We start from the raw sequence: 19975 nt of genomic DNA, 5'->3' as shown, positions 1-19975 counted from the left end.
ACCACATTGACGACTCGGGGTCTCTAATATCAACCAATAAACAACACAAGTACATACTTACTGTAGTCAATGCATTAACGAAGTTTACCAGGACTTATCCTCTCAAGACGCTGACTACCAGAGACGTAAAAAATTTAAATTACAGCATCAGACTTTTGGATCACCTAAAAGAATTATCACAGACAGATACTGTATTTACTACTGGAGATTTCCAAAAGTATTGTAGAAATGAAGGCATTGTCCAATTATGACTGGCCACCAAAGTGCAATGGGTAAGTTCAGAGGTTCTAACAGGTGATTATTCCAGTGTTGAGTAAACTTTCCGTTGATGACTCTAGATAATGGTATTGTCATGAGCCCAATTTACAACGCTGTCTGAACAGAACGTGTCAGTGAAGTATCGGAATGACTCCATTTGAGCTCATGTTTGGAACTAAAATCAAAGGTCAAGATGATGGTTTACTTAAAATGATAGAAAAAAATATATATAAATTTACCGCTGACAAAAACTAAGAAAGAAAGCAAAAGAATCAATATAGAAAATACAAGAAGAAAAATAAGAAACTACAATAAAAAAAGAAAAAAAGCAAACTTAAACAAAATTGGTGACCTATTTATTGGCCATAAAGAAAACACAATTTTCACGAAGTGCCAAATTATACCCAAAAAATGCCGGACCATACGAGCTTATAAAGCGTAAAGGAAATGACCGATACATTGTAAAGGAAATGGTAAATAGTGATGAATCGATAAGCACAACCACCCCTGTAGATTATATGAAACTCGATAGACCACGAAGAAGGATTATCTATATATTTTCCAATAATTACCTATGGATTTATATGTACACGCATGTTCAACTTCATAAAAATACTTCATAAAAAAATAAGACTTCATATCTCAAAACATCACCGGTTGTTATTACTAAATAAGAGTAGTCCCTTCAAAGTAATTATAACAGATTTTGACTATATTTTATATTGTATTGTAACTTACTAGTGTCCTAATTGTCACAAATGTATTGCCAATGCCAAACGGGAAAGCAGAGGAAGAATAAAATGTCTATTTTTGAAAAAAGTAGTTTTGGCAATTCAATCATGGGATTGGGTTTTGCTTTGAATATCAAAACACACTTGCAAGCAAAACTCTATTTATGAGTTTTCTCTAACCAAATTGCGAGACTAAAGTACCACACCTACATCATTGTTTAACCCTGACGGCGATAAATTTTTCACTTTTTCCTTAATTAACTTCTCACAGAAAAGAAAATACACATAAAATGTTCTCCAAATTTCTATCGATGTCATTTAATGCCGGTACACTTTTTTTTTTTTTAAGAGATTTTATGACCTGGTAACTAAGACCTTTAAGTCATGTCTTATTTTACTTTATATTCTTAATTTTATGAAAAATGATAATATGGAGTGAAATGAAATGAAGATGATTAATTTGAGACATTAATCAACTGGGATGAAATTTAATGAAATGAGATGATATGGGATGAAATATAATCGCAGTAAAATGGTGGTCATTTACTGAGATTTTTTCAGTGGACTTTTTGGAGGAACCCGAGAAGTTACGTCCAGCAGCTTTGTTTCATTTTCCCACATTTGTGCACTTTCACAGATATTAAACATTTAATAAACCACCGTTATTACACATTTAAACCTGAAGAAACACTAAATAGACAAAATAAAACAAATCACACAACTTCACTGCTCGCGTTCCCGCCAAAAAGTCAACCGGTACACTTACGTGTTAGGTACATAGATTATACACTTAATATATTAGTTAGGTACGCGTTACATACTCTTTAGTACTTACTCTCAAATATATTAAGTGTATAATCTATGCTGCTTTCTACGGGTGAGGCGTATTTATCGGAACAGTCAAACGGAACAGGTTCGTCTATGAAAAAACTTGGAGCTTGTTGTCTTTAATATAGACCGAAACAACTGTTCCGACTGTTCCACAATATTCCATATGTTGTGCTGTTCCGTTTCACAGCAAACAGCCAGAAACGAAACAGCTTGGAACAAGCTCTTTTCCTTTTTCACGTACAGAAATAGAAAAAGATCCAGTCATCGTCCTCGTCGAACCCGTCGCGTCGCTTGTGACGAAGGGCTCGACGAGCGAATTGACCCACAGACACAGCCCACTGAGCTTCTCGCCGGATCTTCTCAGTGGGTCGCGTTTCCGATCCGGCGGTAGATTCTGCGAAGCATGGCTCTTGCTAGGGCTCGTGTTAAAGGTATAATACACTTGACTTAATTTAGTCGACTGAATTCATTGAAGTGTAATAGCATTAAATAAGTTAGTCTACTGAATTCAGTAACAAGGATGGTTTCTGACTAACTAAATAATTTAGAAGCCTAATTAAAAACGCATTTAGGAAGGTGTAATCGCATTTAGTTACCTAATGGTTTCAGTCGTTCCATAGCTCTCCGTGCGTTTTAGTTTGTTTTTTGCTTCCGAATAAAAAGTATTAATTTCGGTCGCCTTTATTTAATGTGTCAGACGTTTATAAATAGCCCGACATGTTTCGGGGATAGTTTTTGTCATCAGGGGTTGGGATATTGAAGAACTAAATTTTAAATCTTGATACGAATTTCCTGTTGCAAGAAATCTTAATTTTACAACTAATCTTTCTTTTGGACTTATACTATCGTAGAATTAGATATGTAATAGTTATATAATAGATATATAATAGGATAGTATCCTGCTTTTGAATAAACGGTGTCACAAGGTTTAATATTAGGTCAAACGAGATCGAATCCATTTATAGATAATTTCTGAAGTCTGCTGGCTCTAAATCGCTCATAATGTTCATATTTGCTAACATTCCGCACAGCAATAAATATTTCTTCACCGATATTCTTGTTTTTATTTATTTTTTATTTTGAGAAATTGTAACAAAACACAACAAAAACAAAAAAACAAAAATTTTATTGTTGTCTAGACAATACTGGGGCCATCCTTTTACGCACACGACACGTCTTACTTCGTCGCGTTTAAACTGACAATTGATTCAGTTACCGAATATAAAACAGTGTAATCAGAAGCTTCTGAATTTGCTTCTGAATTCAGTCGACTAAATTCAGCCAAGTGTAATAAGCCTTATAGCAACATCGACAGGTTTGAGCCCCGTGAGCTCACCTACTATAGTAGAATTATTTTGTCCGTGCAGTTTGGGTCATAAAACATAGCCCGACTATATAGGGCGGTGAACATGTTGCGCGGGCGTAACGCCATTATCGATAAAAACAAATGAGTCATCGAAGGCAGGTACACGGCGACGGGGTGGTATACGAAGGGTGTTGAGACATTGTTATGTTAAGAGTCATTTGTATTTACCTGCAAATTATAGTACATTATGTCGAAGAGAAATGTGTTTTGATGCATTCGTTCTCTGAATTTCTTTAGTGACACAATGGCTACTCCTTTGTTCTGTATCAAAACGGCAGAATTTATTCAAAATAATATTTGCACGTGTTATTATCAACAATGTGTTAAAAAAAATCCCTGAAATAAGAATAGATCCCGAAAAGTTACAAAGTGTTAATTTCTGCCGTTCTCGTTAACTTGCTGCGGCGATATATGGTGTAAGTGTTCGATTAGTGATTCTTTCTTTCATTTTTATCACTAACCCACAAAATGACAAAACTAAATACATTATCGATAACGCTTATCGACAACAATAATGCGCATCACTATGCCCGTCCATAAGGCTCGTGAGTGGAAGAGAGAGCGAAATACTCGCTATACCAAACTGCACGGACAAAATAATTCTACTATAGTTAAGGTTACGCTGATATGGTCTTTCTAGACAGTCTAGACTCTAGACCATCAGTTTAGGTGGGAAAAAAAAAGATAGCATAAACATCCTGTTTCCAAATAGTTTGTAACATGCTCTTTTCTCCTTTCACTTATTGTAATAGAAAAAGATAGCAATAACATTCATACACATTTTGGCATAACTAGTTTCACATATCATTAATATTAATAAATCAAGTTGCCAGTCCTACATGAAGGATTGTTTTCATTTCAAAAAATATATAAAACCATTACATATCTATAACTATGACTGTTCCTTTATGTGGAACGTATTCTACTTAAAACACTTACTACTACTTTTGTTATTAGACGTTTTGTTATTAGAAAAATACTTAGTATTCAATTAAGCATCTCTGAATTAGTCGTGGTTCTATTTCATCCACTTAACTTATTATAAAGAAGGTAAAAGTACATAAGGAGTAATATCTCAGTATATTAAAGTGTCCGCTGAAAGAGAGCCAATTAAGGTGGCGCCATAGTATCAAGTTGAAGTTGTAGGTACCATAGATTATACACTTAATATATTTGAGAGTAGGTACTGATTAACTCCATGGTTGAAAGATTTAAAAAACAGCGCCATAAACTACCACCCTTCGGCTATGTTCCGATACCTATGCACTGGGAGCGCTGTAAAAGTACTAACACATGCTCGAATTTGGTTCGAACAGACCGCGAATGGGAAAATGAAACAAAGCCGCTAAACGTAACTTCTCGTGTTCCTCCAAAAGTCCACTGAAAAAATCTCAGTAAATGACCACCATTCTACTGAGATTATATTTCATCTCATTTTATTTAATTTCATCCCAGTTGATTCATATCTCAAATTAATCATCTTCATTTCATTTCATTTCACTCCATATTTTCATAAAATTAAGAATATAAATTCAAATAAGACATGACTTAAAGGTCTTAGTTACCATGTCATAAAATCCCATAAAAAAAGTTAAATGTCAAACATCAACAATATTTAGATAAATGGTGAATGGTGTATAAAAAATTAAACGTGTAATATTAAAGGTACATATTCATTAGATTGGTGGTTCCAAAAACTAGCATGTTGTGGCAATGGGTTTTGTAAGTATTTTCATAATTTAAATTAGTAATGTAATTTCTTATTAAGTACATACTTTTTTAATTTATTGGAGCGGTTTGATCTCTTCTCCGATTTTACTAGGTATAGCGACGAACATTTAAAAAAAAAATTGCCTACCTCGTACGTAAGTTACTAATAATTTTGAAAATAAACAAAATCATTTCTTTAACAGAACGCTCATAATTCTACCTACCGTTTTTATAGCGGTGGTAATAGTGAGCACAGTTGTGCTCATACCTCTAGCCGTAATCTCTATGTCATGGTTCATGAGAATTAAAGAACGGAAACTGGAGAGATTGAAACAACATGGACCAAACGTGGCATTCTTCCATCCCTACTGTAATGCTGGAGGTGGGGGTGAAAGAGTACTGTGGGTGGCCATAAAAGCTGTCCTAACCAGGTTTGTATTGAAACAATGCTGTGGTCTTACGAAATAATTTGTTGGAGCAGAATTAACAGTTGCCTCACCATCTCTTCGTTCTCTACCACATTTCCAAAGATAACATCATGAGGTCTAAGGCTATGGTTTAAGCAACTTTTTTGCAACTTACAGGATAGCAACTTCAAGTATAAAATTTGGAAAAAAAAAAATTTTAACAAGAAAACTTCTTCGGCTAATTATCTGAATGGGATAAACATCATTGAAGTTCAATTAAAAACATCTTATTGTTGATACTGATACCAAATAAAAGACATTTAATTATAAAGATAAATGTCGCATATTAATTGAAATGTCGCTTGAAGCAAATAACCTTTGACCCCCTAATACTTTATTATAGTCTACTATACTAGAAACCATGTTATATAATTACTAGCTGACCTGGCAAATGTTGTGTTGCCTTAAATAAATTTCTAGGGAAATTCTAGTCTAATATATAAAATTCTCAAAAACCTCATTCAACCACATAATACCTGATTATAAACAAAAAAAATTATCCAAAAAATAAAAATAAATAATAAATGTTTGGGGTGGACCACCCTTAACATTTAGGGGGATGAAAAATAGATGTTGTTTGATTCTCAACCCTGACCGATATGCACTCTAAGACTCACTAAAATCGGTCGAGCCGTTTCAGAGGAGTTCAATTACGCACACCGTGACACTAGAATTTTATATATTAGATTTATAGAAATCAAATTGCTTCCCTTTGTTTTTTCAATAGTGTATAATTTTTAAGCCATAGTGGAGTTCATCTAATAGTAAGTCTACTCTTTGGTTCTTATTTCATTTCAGTATTGGACATTAGCCAAGTCAGTGAGCTATTAAAACCTTTAAGTAGGATGTGGGTAGTGGAAGGGAATTCTAGAGCTTGAGATGACAATTTCATATCTTCTTCGAATAATACTTAGTTATTCAATGTCCCAATCAAAATTTAGTAATAATACTTTTTTGACAGCAATACTTGAAAAATATCCCTGAACTGTGGATTAATGCAGGGGCTCTTTAAGTAGTAAAGATGAAATATGATTTGGTCACGGATGATGTGATGGTAAAAAGGAGACGATCGGATTATTTCAGGTATCCAGATTCAAATATTTTCATCTATACAGTGGAAACAGAAGAACCTCAAAAAATACTAGATAAAGCACAGAATCACTTCAATGTGAAATTGGACTTGAAGAAGATAACATTTGTACATCTTACTTTGAAAATCTTGATTGAAGCAAAAACATACCCATACTTTACCTTAGTGCTCCAAAGCCTTGGATCTATGGTGCTCGGAATGGAAGCATTTTTGAAACTAAATCCTGGTAATTTTCGTTAATTTGTTTCTCTCTATTGTCCTTTTTAGAGCTATTATAATTCTAGTTCTGCGGGATGTAAAAAACTCTAAAAGAGTTTCTAAAAGAGAAAGAAAAACTCTAAAAGTAAAAAACTCTAAAAGAGTTTTATTTTATTTTATTTTTTATTGCTTTTATGGGTGGACGAGCTCACAGCCCACCTGGTGTTAAGTGGTTACTGAAGCCCATAGACATCCACAACGTTAATGCGCCACCCACTTTGAGATATAAGTTCTAAGGTCTCAAGTATAGTTACAACGGCTGCCCCACCCTTCAAACCGAAACGCATTACTGCTTCACGGCAGAAATAGGCAGGGTAGTGATACCCACCCGCGCGAACTCACAAGAGGTCCTACCACCAGTAATGTACTTGACTCAATCTTCAGCCAAGAATCTACACCCTATTAATAAATTGCAGATGTTTACATAGACACGATGGGATGTGCCTTCACGTTCCCAATATTCCGTTATTTGGCTCAGTCCAGGGTCGGATGTTACGTCCATTATCCCACCATAACGACAGCAATGATGCGCAGGGTCAAACACAGGATAGTTTCATACAACAATTCTGGTATAATTGCCAGGAATCCTTTGTACACTTGGATAAAGTTGCTGTATTATAAGATATTTGGTTGGGTGAGTGTTTTTGGTAAAATATATCTTATACCCTTAAACAATTGTTGTATATAATATATAATCTGAATCTCGGAAACGGCTCCAACGATTGTCATAAAATTTAGTATACAGGAGATTTCGGGGGCGATAAATCGATTTAGCTACGATTTATTTCATTATTCATGTTTTCAATAATCAACTTTATCAGTAGTCAATTTTATGACTCTTCCCGACATCTATTGTCGAATAATAATACTATTTTTACTGCTTTAAAGACACAATAAAATGGCGTTATAAAAAAAAAAAACGAGCAAAGCTCAGTCATCATCTAGTATTTTATTAAATGACAAATTTAAATAATTATTAATTTATTTTTAATTATTATAGCATAAATAGCTTAATGTTTGTCTTAGTATTTATTATAATTGTATACAATTGAGACTGAGATCTTGTTCCAGGGAGACTGGTGATATTTCCATTGTGGTTTCCATAGGCTCCAATAATCTCTCTCAATGAGCAGAAAGTGGAAAAATAATAATTATACATTAAATAAATTTTTAGCTATACGGTATTGTGGGTCGGTGTGCAGACGTTATAATGGTAAATGGAACTTGGACAGAGGAACATATCAATGAACTTTGGAAGGAACCTTACAACACTTACAAAGTCTTCCCACCTTGTGAGGTATGTAATATAAGAATAAATTACCTGTAACTAGAAATCGCCACAACGCTCGTAGAGGCCCCGATAGCTTAGAGAAGCTGATGGTAGTTGGTCAGGTTGACGGGAGAAGATCACGCTGACGTTCACCTACCAGCTGATCTGATCTGGTTAAGACGCTCACCGGCCTGCTATAAAGACCGCCGAGGACAGGAAGACGTGGGGAAGCATTGTGCATCGAGTGTTCCACATTTCAGATTAGACACGACCTTCAATAATGAAGAGACCGACTCAGAAGAGTACTAAAAATTCCAAATTTGCTACTATTTAAATATAGACAGAAATTTAGTTAGATTAAGTTAAAGATAATTAAAAAATTATAAAAATAATAATTAAAAAAAAAAAACAAAGCTAAAACATTTACTGTGATACAGTTGTTAAAAGACATCCGCTCGCCGGATGATTGACCCTCATGTCATCCACTATACATGGATTATACTTATAATTTACGAATAATTATGTTTTTATAAATTGCATGAATAATGTATCATGTAAAAAATAATTTACTTAGGTGAACTTTTTAGGTTACAGAATTGAAACAATTACGTTCTTTAGTGAAAGAGTCAGATCCTATCCGGATCCTGTCGGTCGCCCAGTTCAGACCGGAGAAAGATCATCCGCTGATGCTGCAGGCGATGTACGAGCTGAGGAGCCTGTTGACCAAGAATGAATTCCTTTGGAATAAGGTTAGAGTAAATATTTTGAATGCCAACATTTGCTTAATTAAAAATTTTCTGAGCTTATCCATACATATTCATAGTATTTTGCTGATATAGACAAAATATTTATTATTTATATACCATACCAGTAAACATATTTAACGATTTCAAAATTTGGCGGCACACAAAAAAAAAGAAAAAAATTATTTACTTATAAGGCCGGTTACAGTGCTCCACCGACCGTCTGTGCGTACGTTCCGTCCTGACGGTACGCATTAACCGATCGTCAGGTTGCTTCATTCAGTGCTCTCCTGACCAACAATCTGACCGGATTGGTATAGTCGGTACGCAAAAGGGAAGCGTTTGAAAATAGTTTAATTGCTGCTTATTATTTTCGAAAACGTTTAAAGAACGTTCAAGTTTTTTTAATTATTTCAGAATGACGATCAAGTTTTGATGAATTATCAGCACATACTTCTTGCCAGGCCTTTAACATGGCATCACGATCTTTATATAACACGTGGCCTTTGTCCCAGAGCGGTTCACGAAGACGAACTTCGGTAATTAGGCGCTCGGTATCGATATATTTGGCCACGTTCAATACGAAATCGCTTTTTTTGATGATGATACACACATCCGTACGGTCGGTACACCCATCGGTGCAGCACAGAACGCGTTCATTTGTTTCCATAGCGCGTCGGTTGACCGACGGCACGCATGCGGACGCGCTAGACCGACGGTCCTCGTACGCAATGCGTAGCAATATGCGCGTGCGTACGGTCAGTCCAGCACTGTAATGATTTATGAATTTTCATATAAACGACAAGCGCGACTGACGTACGCACAGACGGTCGGTGGAGCACTGTAACCGGCCTTACTCCAACACACTGCATAAATAGTTTATCAAAAATTTTTAATATACGAAATAAACTAAAATATACTTCTTTTTTTTTTTGTGGATTTAATATATATTCATGTTTAAAATATTTTTCTTTTAAAATGATATAATTTAATAATATTAACATTATTATATATTCGCAAAATTTGGCGGCACACAAAAGTGCCGCGGAACAGTGGTTGAGAATCACTGACCTACACCTAACCTAGGTAAAGTTGTATGAAAAACTATTCGCCAACCAACAGAGGTCAGGAACGCCTAGACGACAAACATTGATTGTTGTTTAAATTTATATACAAATGGTAGCTTAGATGAAACGTTTAGACTTAATGTAGCACCGTCTATCAGATACCTTACCCGGACACTAAAACATGGTGTCGTAATTTAATTTGGAACTTTATAGACCTTAGAACTCATATCTCAAGGTGGGTGGCGGCATTTACATTGTAGATGCCTATGGACTCCAGTAACCACTTAACACCAGGTGAGCTGTGACTTCGTCTTACCCATGTAAGCAATAAAAAAAATTTAAAAAAATTTAAATCGCGATCTGTGTGCTTAATGCGAGTTTTGTGATGTTCTCGATAACGTAAAAGTTAACTCAAATTTGTATGAAGTTGGAACAGTGCCCCTAGCGGCAAACGTAGGTTTGTCTGTGAAGTTGTCGTGTTAAAATACTGGCCAATTGTAACGTAATGTATGCAGGGCTGCCAATAAATTTTAAATTCCATTATTGAAGTCGTCGTGGCCTACAGGATAAGAAGTCCGGTGCATTCGAACGATGCACCGGTGTTCGAATCCCGCAGGCGGATACAAATTTTTCTAATGAAATACGTACTTAACAAATGTTCACCATTGTCTCCCACGGTGAAGGAACAACATCGTGTAATAAAAATCAAACCGGCAAAGTTATAACTTGCGTAATTACTGGTGGTAGGATCTCTTGTGTGTCCGCACGAGTAGGTACCAACCCCCTTCCGATTTCTGCCGTGAAGCAGTAATGCGTTTCGGTTTGAAGGGTGGGGCAGCCGTTGTACTATACTGAGACCTTAGTACTCATATCTCAAGGTGGGTGGCGGCATTGACGTTGTAGATGTCTATGGACTCCGGTTACCACTTAACACTAAGTGGGTCGTGAGTTCGTCCAACCATCTAAGCTATAAAAAAACGGTCAATTTTATTTAAAAAAAAAAGGAATTATATTTTTAAATTCTGTCATTTGTTTATTGATTGGTGTTTTTTGTTCACGACATTTGTATGTTTTTCATCAATATGGTCACGATAAAAATACGAGTAATTATGGAATACGACTTAAGTCGGATAATTAATGCCGTAGTAACGGTTCGCAACATTAATGTGAACAATACCAACAAACGCACGACTCTTTATCGGTTCGATTGAATGCTTGCGACATGGAAATTTTGATCTAAAAATGATCCGCGGTCGCCCGGAAACTAACGTCAACAACGACGAATGAAAGGCGGTAGTGGAAGCTGACGATACTCAATCTGCCGCTGAGTTAGCATCAGCTTGGCTCTGCGCCTGGCATTGCTAGCATTAAGCATCATGCATCATTGCCTAACATCGTATACACTAGAACAGTATGAAGATAGCACCTAGAACCATGTCGCGTATTTTAAAAGATGCCTTAAGACTTACAGCCTATAAGAGACGTACTGCACATTTCTTAACTGATAATTTAAAAGAGAATAGGGTGGTAAAATCGAAACAACTACTGAAGCGGTACGCAAAGGGAGGTCATAGAATTTTTTTGTTTACGGATGAGAAAATTTTTACAATTGAGCAACTTAACAAACAAAATGAACGTATTTATTCTCAAAGCTCTAAGGAAGCATCCCAATTAGTCGACAGAGTGCAACGTGGGCACTATCCGACTTCAGTGATGGTTTGGTGGAGTATTAGCTATGAAGGAGTGACTGAGCCATACTTTTGTGAAAAAGGTATCAAAACATCGGCACAAGTGTATCAAGATACCATTCTTGAGAAGGTAGTGAAGCCCCTTAACAACACCATGTTCAATAATCAAGAATGGTCCTTCCAGCAAGACTCGGCGCCAGGTCATAAAGCTCGGTCTACGCAGTCTTGGTTGGAAATGAACGTTTCGGACTTCATCAGAGCTGAAGACTGGCCGTCGTCTAGTCCCGATCTTAATCCGCTGGATTATGATTTATTGTCAATTTTAGAGAGTACGGCTTGCTCTAAACGCCATCATAATTTGGAGTCCCTAAAACAATCGTACGATTGGCAGTGAAAATTTTTCCCATGGAAAGAGTGCGTGCTTCTATTGATAACTGGCCTCAACGTTTAAAGGACTGTATTGCAGCCAATGGAGACCACTTCGAATAAGCTTTTTATACTTAAATTGTTTTATATCTATGTATTAAACTAACACACTGTAAAAGTAATAAATGTTATTTGCAATAGATACACCAAAATAACATTTTTTACAATTTTTGTCTGTCTGTCTGTCTGTTTGTTCCGGCTGATCTCTGGAACGGCTGGACCGATTTTGATGAGACTTTCACTAATAGGTAGCTGATGATATAAGGAGTAACTTAGGCTACTTTTTTTAGACTAGCTTCGCCCCGCGGCGTCACCCGCAGTTATTGTCGTACCGCGCGCAATATGGCGGGCTTCGCCTATCAATAATAAAATTTAATGTTTCCGAAGCGAAGCGAGGGCGAGTCGGTAGTATTTTAATATTGTACACATTATAGATATTGTTGAATTGGTGTGTTTGACTTTTATATGATCATAGTAAAATATCCCGCGAATGCGAGGGACAAATAACAAACCACACGTTCAACAAGGGTTGCCGGTGACGTCAGCATGAGTTACCTCAGCTTTTTTTATCTCCAGATCCAGTTGGTTCTGGCGGGTTCCTGCCGCAATGCCGAAGACGAGGAGCGCGTGAGACACCTCAAGGACCTGGCCAAGCACTTGTCCCTAGAAAACAACGTGCTGTTTGAGGTGAACGTGACGTACGCTCGACTCTTGCACCTTTACCAGACCAGCCTCATCGGTCTTCACGCCATGTGGAATGAGCACTTCGGAATCAGTCAGTATTTTAAAGTTTTGGTATGCGTTTACGGAGCGTTGTTACGGAGCTCCTAGAGTAAAAAAAGCGTGGGGTACATGGTATAAGTAGTTATAAATATTTTATGAACAGATATAAGTAGAAGGGTTATTTTGATAATATCCTGAAAAGCACCTCGCGCTTTTTTACAATAAAATCATTATCTCTTACACTATTTTTAATCCAAATTTATTAAAATTAATTTTCTATTTTATAATGGGATTTTCTATAAAAGCGTATTTTGTTAGTTTTTTTGAACTATTATTTATTTTTTATTTAGTTGAATTTCAATTTTTTCAATATTTTTTTTAAATATTTAATTGTCATCGGTCCTTAATAAGTAGGTATACCAAATTTCGAGTTAAACCGACGTTTTCAAGGGGGTCAAAATCATGTTCAAAGATTCCGTTACAAACATACATACATACGTCTGAAGCTGATAAAAGCGTATTAAAAATATAAAGCAATATAAAATCCGTTGCGTGCGGTGCGTCCGACGCGGGCCAATGGACGCGTACCTTAACACAGTGTTGTCAGATTGTTAATCGTTAATCTTACTTAAAATCGCATTTTAGATACTTGAACGCAAGCCATGAGAAAAGTCTACGTTCTTCACATAATCGTCTCTTACAATGTCCTATCCATCGCTCAGATTTTTTACATTCTTCTTTCTTTGTACAGTCCATAATATTATGGAATTCGCTTCCCAAAGAAATCAGGATGACCAGCAATCGCTTTACTTTTAAACTCAAAGTTCGCGAATACATCCACAAAAAACTGGAAGAATCATCTCCAAACTAATTTATTTTAGTTTTCAATTATTATTATTATTATAATTACTTTTAGCCATTATTAACTATAATACCAAATTGTGTATTTTCATGTGTATTTATATATTATTACTTTACATGTATATTATATTGTGTGTAATTAATACACCTACCATGCATTATCTCTGCACCACCCTATGGACGACTGGAAGAGAATGCCCATGGCATTAGGTCCGCCTGTGTACAAGTTTTGTTTTGTGCATAAAGTATAAACTAGATGATGACCGAGTTTTGCTCGATTTTTTTTGATAACGAATCTTGTTGTGTCTTTAAAGCGGTTAGTTGCCCTCAATTAAGAAAAATAGTATTATTATTCGCCAATAGATGTCGGGAAGAGTTGATTATTCAAATCACGAATAAAACATTTTCTGAAAATAAATCGTAGCTAGATCGATTTATCGCCCCCGAAATCCCCCCTGTATACTAAATTTTATGAAAATCGTTGGAGCCGTTTCCGAGATTCAGATTATATATTATATATTAATATACAAGAATTGCTCGTTTAAAGGTATAAGATAAATAAAATAAATAAATAATTGGGGCTGGTGTGCGCAGGCGTGGTGGAGAGCATGGCGGCGGGGCTGGTGACGGTGGCGCACCGCTCGGGCGGGCCGCGCGCCGACATCGTGGCGCCGCACGCCGGCTACCTGGCCGCCGAGCCCGAGCAGTACGCCGCCGCGCTGCTGCACGCGCTGTCGCTGTCCACCGCCAGCCGCGCCGACCTCGTGGCCGCCGCGCGGTGCGTGTCCCCACCCAGCAAATGGGCCGTTCCTTCATTAGTTAATCAAGTCGTAGTGGCCTAAAGGATAAGACGTCCGGTGCATTCGTATATAGCGATGCAACGGTGTTCGAATCCCGCAGGCGGGTACCGATTTTTCTAATGAAATACGTACTTAACAAATGTTAACAATTGAGTTTCACGGGAAGGAATAGCATCGTGTAATAAAAATCAAATCCGCAAAAATATAATTTACGTAATTACTGGTGGTAGGACCTCTTGTGAGTCCGCACGGGTAGGTACCACCGCCCCGCTTATTTCTGCCGTGAAGCAGTAATGCGTTTCAGTTTGAAGGGTGAGGCAGCCGTTGTAACTATACTGAGACCTTAGAACTTATATCTCAAGGTATGTGGCGCATTTAGGCTGTCTATGGGTTCCAGTAACCACTTAATACCAGGTGGGCTGTGAGCTCGTCCACACATCTAAGCAAAAGTAGTCACGAAGGCGAAACGTGTGGATTAACTAATGACTAAGAAAACTTTATTTTTTATTGTTATTATACGTATGTCAAGTACGTATTTCATTAGTAAAATGATACCTGTCTGCGGGATTCGAACACCGGTGCATTGCTACATACTAATGCACCGGACGTCTTATCCTTTTGGGCCACAACGACTTTATATAATGACCGATCAATCTGTTAATATAATACCTTTTTATTGTATGCATTAAGTAATTACTAGATATCTTATTTTGTTTGCAGTGCATCCGTGGATCGTTTCTCGGTGAAGGAGTTTGAAAAATCATTCCTTCGAGCGTGCGAACCGTTAATGTCTTTCTAATTAGTGACACAAAATGTTCCATTAGTTCATAAGTGTTAATTAATATAATTATTAACAATTAATAAAATTAAATGTAAATATTAATTGTATATTCTTTTTATTGAATTGATTTTTTATTATTAAACAAATTTTACAAAAGTCAACCAGTCCCGAGCCTGAAATTTCTGTCTGTTCAGATTCACATATTTATGACACCAGCTAATATCACATGGGCCATCGACGTGCTGCTCATAGCTATAGCAATAAAGAATATGACAGCTGTAGAAATAGATTGAAGTCGAAGTCGTCGTGGCCTGAAGGATAAGACGTTTAGACGATTAGGCAGCGGCTTGGCTCTGCCCCTGGCATTGCTGACGTCCATGAGCGACGGTGACCACTTACCATCAGGTGGGCCGTATGCTCGTCTGCCTACAAAGGCAATAAAAAAAAAAAAAAAAAACGTCCGGTGCATTCGTATGTAGCGATGCACCGATGTTCGAATCCCGCAGGCTATACTAACTATACTGAGACCTTAGAACTTATATCTCGAGGTGGGTGGCGCATTTACGTTGTAGATGTCTATGAGCTCCAGTAACCACTTAACACCAGGTGGGCTGTGAGCTCGTCCATCCATCTAAGCAATAAAAAATAAAAATAAAATGTAGTATGACATTTGGTCTAGCCACTTTAAAAATTTTTAAATTATACAAGGAATTTACATGTAGATCTTATTAACAACAGGCTGCATTTCTCTTCAAAGCTGGTCAATCTCTAAACAATATTTCCTATGGAGTCCATCAATCGACTGACGGATTGGATGTAAACAAACAAAGTAGAAAAAAAACATTTAATTACATCAAAACAATACTTATAAAATATATACAAATTATTCTGCTTAATATAACGGAATGATTTAACATATTTATGTACTTAAATGAGAGAGAAGCCGACGCGGTCCCTTGGAATCAATCTTAATTCTGAACCGTGCTTCAGGAATACATTACCTGAAAAAAAAAAAAATATGAAAACATTAATACTGGTGATAGTCTTGTGGGTTTGCACGGCTATTACCATTTGTGAGGTTTACTGGGAGATGAAGGAGGAGGAGGCGTGTGCGTTGGTTGTTTGTTGCGTGTTGTCCTCCATAAACCTCATCGGAGCGGTCAATAAAACACTACGATAATTACATGTTTATTTGCGTCATCGACCGCGGTGGATCGCTGCACGTAAACCACTGACTGACTAACGTATGTTGCTCATTACTATAAATGCATGGTAAGCCGCTAAACGGGGCGGGATATCATTTCCCTACACCCTGTTTATTTCTGCAGCTGCCTACTTATGATAGGGCTAGATTTGTTAGCAAATTCTCTCAGGTTGAGCCTGTTATCTCACCCTAGCTGAAATAAGTAGGGCCAGCAAATAAGTAGGGTAAAAAGAACACTAGAGGAGTTATTAGTGTAATGTGTTCTAGTACAAGCACAAACTATCATCAATTGATGATTATGTTAATTCTTTCATTCAATCCACATCACCATATAATATCTAACCACAGCACACTACACTATGAAAGTGGTTATTTCGAATGTCATATTTAAAATAATTCCATTGGGTACTTATTTTTTTCTGTTTGTTTTAAGTTATTAAATATTCTACTGATATAATAGAAATAGTGTGGTGCATATAACTCACCGGCTGTCTGCTGAGGATTTATGCCGATACCGTCATCAGTAATAATAGCACTGGTGGCCGGGTCCACCCTGAATTCTTCAGCTGCAAACTTCAACACTGCAGTGAATGGAGTCGCTTCCGGCACACTAAGTCTAGTTTAGAAGAATAGAGAAAACCAGTCTTGTACTTTTCTTGGTATTTTGATGAGCAATTAATAGAATTATACATATCTTAGTTTTAGTAGAGAAATTCTCACATGATAATGATTTTAACTCTGTATCGTATTAGTAGAAAAACTTAAGACTCCTTTTAATAAAAAATCAGCACAGGTGTAAAAAATATATATACACATCATTGAACTGACATGTTAATCATGTGCTGAAGCTTTTAATTCAGGAACAACATAGTACACGCAATGGTAATGCGTAACTAACTTCTTATTATGTTTGTTGTGGTTTAGGGATATTGAATTTAGATAATCTAAACTACTAACAATCAATCTCATGCAGGCATATAAAAAAGATGACATGTGGATTGATATAATATAATGAAATAATAAAAAATTAACACCCAATACTGTCCCAATATCCTACATCTAAATTATTTTCATTCATAATAGACAAAAATTGTTCTTTCAAAATATCATTATTCATAATTCTCTTGATTATATCACTTAATTCTGAACGTGGTAAATCTAAATAAAAATATTCCAGAGACATATTGTTTTTTAACAATTTGGCAATATCTATTAATGTTTCAACCATGCACTTAAACAAATCAGTATATGAGATGCATAACTGAATAAAATACTTTTCATCAACATTAAAAAGGCTTTTCCAGAAACTTTTGCAACTTTGGTTTTTCAGAAGCATAACATTTATAAATGCTTCATTGATCCAAACAATTTCTTTATCATGTTTGTGGTTATCACTTAATAAACTTACAACTAAAATTTCCATTAGACTATTGTTGCAGTTTGTTAATAATTGTTCTAAAAACATTTTCGAATCTTTGGTTGTGGAAAGATTGTACAAAAAAATTTGACTTTTTAATTCTAGTAAAAAACAATTTGGTATGTGAGCCGGCAAGTTGTCTAGCAATGTGCGTTTTGATGCTGTTTCTAGCATAATGTCAGATAGACACTCCACTAATTTGTCTTCATTGAATATCTCTATGTAAATGTTAAGAGATATGTCTATTTGATTGATAGAGCAATCGGAAATTATAATTTTTTTTAATACAGCTGTTGTAGAGTCTGCAAAGCAATTTTTTAAAACGTAACATGATTTATCATCATAATTATACAATGTTGAGAGAAATTCATTTAACAGGTTTCTTTTTTGAAGTTTTTCCAAACATTTCTCTATATGTTGCGCTATTTTAAATGCATTTCTTAGTTCTATGTCAGTTGTTGTGTTGTTGGGCCAATTTTCTGCCTGACAGAGATTAACGAAATCTTGAAAAAAGTCGAAAAACTCTCTCAGTACAGTCTCTTCCATTTCGCAGCGATGTAACTTCAACAATAACCCATGAATTCAGCATCTGTTGACAATGAAGTGGATTTAATTTAACCTTTAGTTAAAATGCTAATTTTGTGTCATAGTGGATTTGTGTTGAAGTTACATTGCATCGAGACTCGAGTGCTTGTCGTGACAAATAAACTAAAGCTTACACTTTAAACGGCAGTTTCGGATCAGATGTGAGTGTAATCTTGAAAGTTACTTTCGACCTGAAATAACCAAAATTGTCAATTGAAATTAATCCGATTACAACTGAGATAAATTATTTGCGTGTTATAAAAAGGCTTACATTTTAAACTATACACAAATTTAAAAAATTATGTTCAATTTAGTTTCCCAATTTATTACAAATTACAAAACTGAAGTGACGTACACAGTAGTACAAATATATTAAGTATATAATCTATGGTACACAACTACACACAGTCAAAATAGTATAATATAATCTGTGGTTTATTATGTAGAACAGACAAGGCTGTATGGGCTTAGATTCCCTTGCCTTTCCTGATAAGGAAAAATTGTACCAAAAAATCTATGGTCTACCTACATTTTTTGTAGGGATTTTATGACTTGGTTACCTTTATGTCATGTCTTATTTTAATTTATATTTTTATTTTTATAAAAAGTGATAATATGGGGTGAAATAAAATGAAATGAAATGAAACGAAGATGATTAATTTGAGACATTAATCAACTGGGATGAAATTAAATGAAATGAGATAAGATGTTGGGATGAAATGTAATCTTAGGAAAATGGTGGTCATTTACTGAGATTTTATCAGTGGACTTTTTGGAGGATCCCGAGAAGTTACGTCCAGCGGCTTTGTTTCATTTTCCCACTTTCACAGATTCTAAACAGTTAATAAACCACGGTCATTACATATTTAAACCTGAAGAAACATGAAATAGACAAAATAAAACAAAACACACAACTTCACTCTTAGCGTTCCCGCCAAAAAGCCCTCTGAAGCTCTGAATACTACTACAGGATCAAAAAATTGATAAACCAGATAGTTCGCATAAAACGGTGTCTCGCTCTGATATCACCATATACATATAAATAGGTAGGGTGGTGATACATCCATGCAGGCTCACAGTATGCCCTACCACCGTTTTAGGCAAATTATAATTTTTGCGAGATTGATTTATATTGCACTATGTTAGTCCTTCATCTTGGAATTGTTTCGTGAATATTTGTTAAGTACGTATTTAATTAGAAAGATGTCTCAGTTACAATAAGGAAACTTAAATGGAAGTGGACGGGGCACACTATAAGAGGACGGGAAAAATGGTGTAAAACTATAATGTACTGGTATCCGAGAGACAGAAAAAGAAACCGAGGTAGACCATTTAGGAGATGGGTGGACGACATTAAGGCAGTTGCGGGAAGCACATGGACCAGAACAGCTGAAAATAGAAGCTTATAGAGGCAGTTGGAGGAGGCCTATGTCTATAATAGACAAACAGACAATAACTAATAATAACAGAGGCAAAAAAAAAACTTACTAAAAAAAAAAAAAATTAATTAATATTAATACCACTTGTATATGTAAAAAAAAAAAAAAATGTATTTGTCTGAGTAAAGGCTTTATTATTATTATATATTTTTATCCCATATCATCTCATCTCATTTGATTTAATTTCATACCGGTTGATTAATGTCTCAAATTCATCATCTTCATTTATTTCATTTCACTCCATATTATCATTTTTCATA

At 35.8% G+C, this 19975-nt stretch overlaps 3 protein-coding genes across 3 annotated transcripts; 1 reads left to right on the top strand and 2 right to left on the bottom strand.

The window, feature by feature from the left end:
* Positions 1–4765: 4765 nt before the first annotated feature.
* Alg11 (ALG11 alpha-1,2-mannosyltransferase) lies at positions 4766–15172 on the top strand. The gene is made up of 9 exons (XM_028179841.2): positions 4766–4908; positions 5100–5327; positions 6447–6679; positions 7128–7345; positions 7886–8008; positions 8569–8730; positions 12482–12680; positions 14084–14267; positions 15010–15172. The coding sequence occupies exons 1-9, from the start codon at positions 4889–4891 to the stop codon at positions 15086–15088; spliced, it is 1446 nt and encodes a 481-aa protein (XP_028035642.2). The 5' UTR covers positions 4766–4888; the 3' UTR covers positions 15089–15172.
* Positions 15173–15900: 728 nt separating this feature from the next.
* LOC114247011 (Ubiquitin-fold modifier 1) lies at positions 15901–18673 on the bottom strand. The gene is made up of 4 exons (XM_028179796.2): positions 18548–18673; positions 18411–18467; positions 16760–16890; positions 15901–16071 (listed from the first exon to the last, which is right to left on the bottom strand). Coding segments are annotated over exons 1-4 (264 nt in total). The 5' UTR covers positions 18550–18673; the 3' UTR covers positions 15901–15997.
* Ufm1 (Ubiquitin-fold modifier 1) lies at positions 17269–18631 on the bottom strand. The gene is made up of 3 exons (XM_028179795.2): positions 18548–18631; positions 18411–18467; positions 17269–18280 (listed from the first exon to the last, which is right to left on the bottom strand). The coding sequence occupies exon 3, from the start codon at positions 18235–18237 to the stop codon at positions 17302–17304; it is 936 nt and encodes a 311-aa protein (XP_028035596.2). The 5' UTR covers positions 18238–18280; positions 18411–18467; positions 18548–18631; the 3' UTR covers positions 17269–17301.
* Positions 18674–19975: the final 1302 nt, after the last annotated feature.

This window comes from Bombyx mandarina, chromosome A1 (genome assembly GCF_030267445.1).
Source record: "Bombyx mandarina strain Sakado chromosome A1, ASM3026744v2".
Lineage (NCBI taxonomy): Eukaryota > Metazoa > Arthropoda > Insecta > Lepidoptera > Bombycidae > Bombyx > Bombyx mandarina.
The sequence above is the reverse complement of the archived record's forward strand: the minus strand, read 5'-3'. Positions and strand labels throughout refer to the sequence as shown.

Coding starts and splice junctions, on each gene's coding strand:
- Alg11 (XM_028179841.2), top strand. CDS start 4,889: ATGTTGTGGCAATGGGTTTT. Junction 5,328..6,446: donor ATAAAAGCTGTCCTAACCAG/GTTTGTATTGAA, acceptor GGATTATTTCAG/GTATCCAGATTCAAATATTT. Junction 14,268..15,009: donor GACCTCGTGGCCGCCGCGCG/GTGCGTGTCCCC, acceptor TTTTGTTTGCAG/TGCATCCGTGGATCGTTTCT.
- Ufm1 (XM_028179795.2), bottom strand. CDS start 18,237: ATGGAAGAGACTGTACTGAGAGAGTTTTTCGACTTTTTTCAAGATTTC.
- LOC114247011 (XM_028179796.2), bottom strand. Junction 16,891..18,410: donor CCGAAACTGCCGTTTAAAGT/GTAAGCTTTAGT, acceptor CTTCTAAACTAG/ACTTAGTGTGCCGGAAGCGA. Junction 16,072..16,759: donor AAATCCTCAGCAGACAGCCG/GTGAGTTATATG, acceptor TTTTTTTTTCAG/GTAATGTATTCCTGAAGCAC.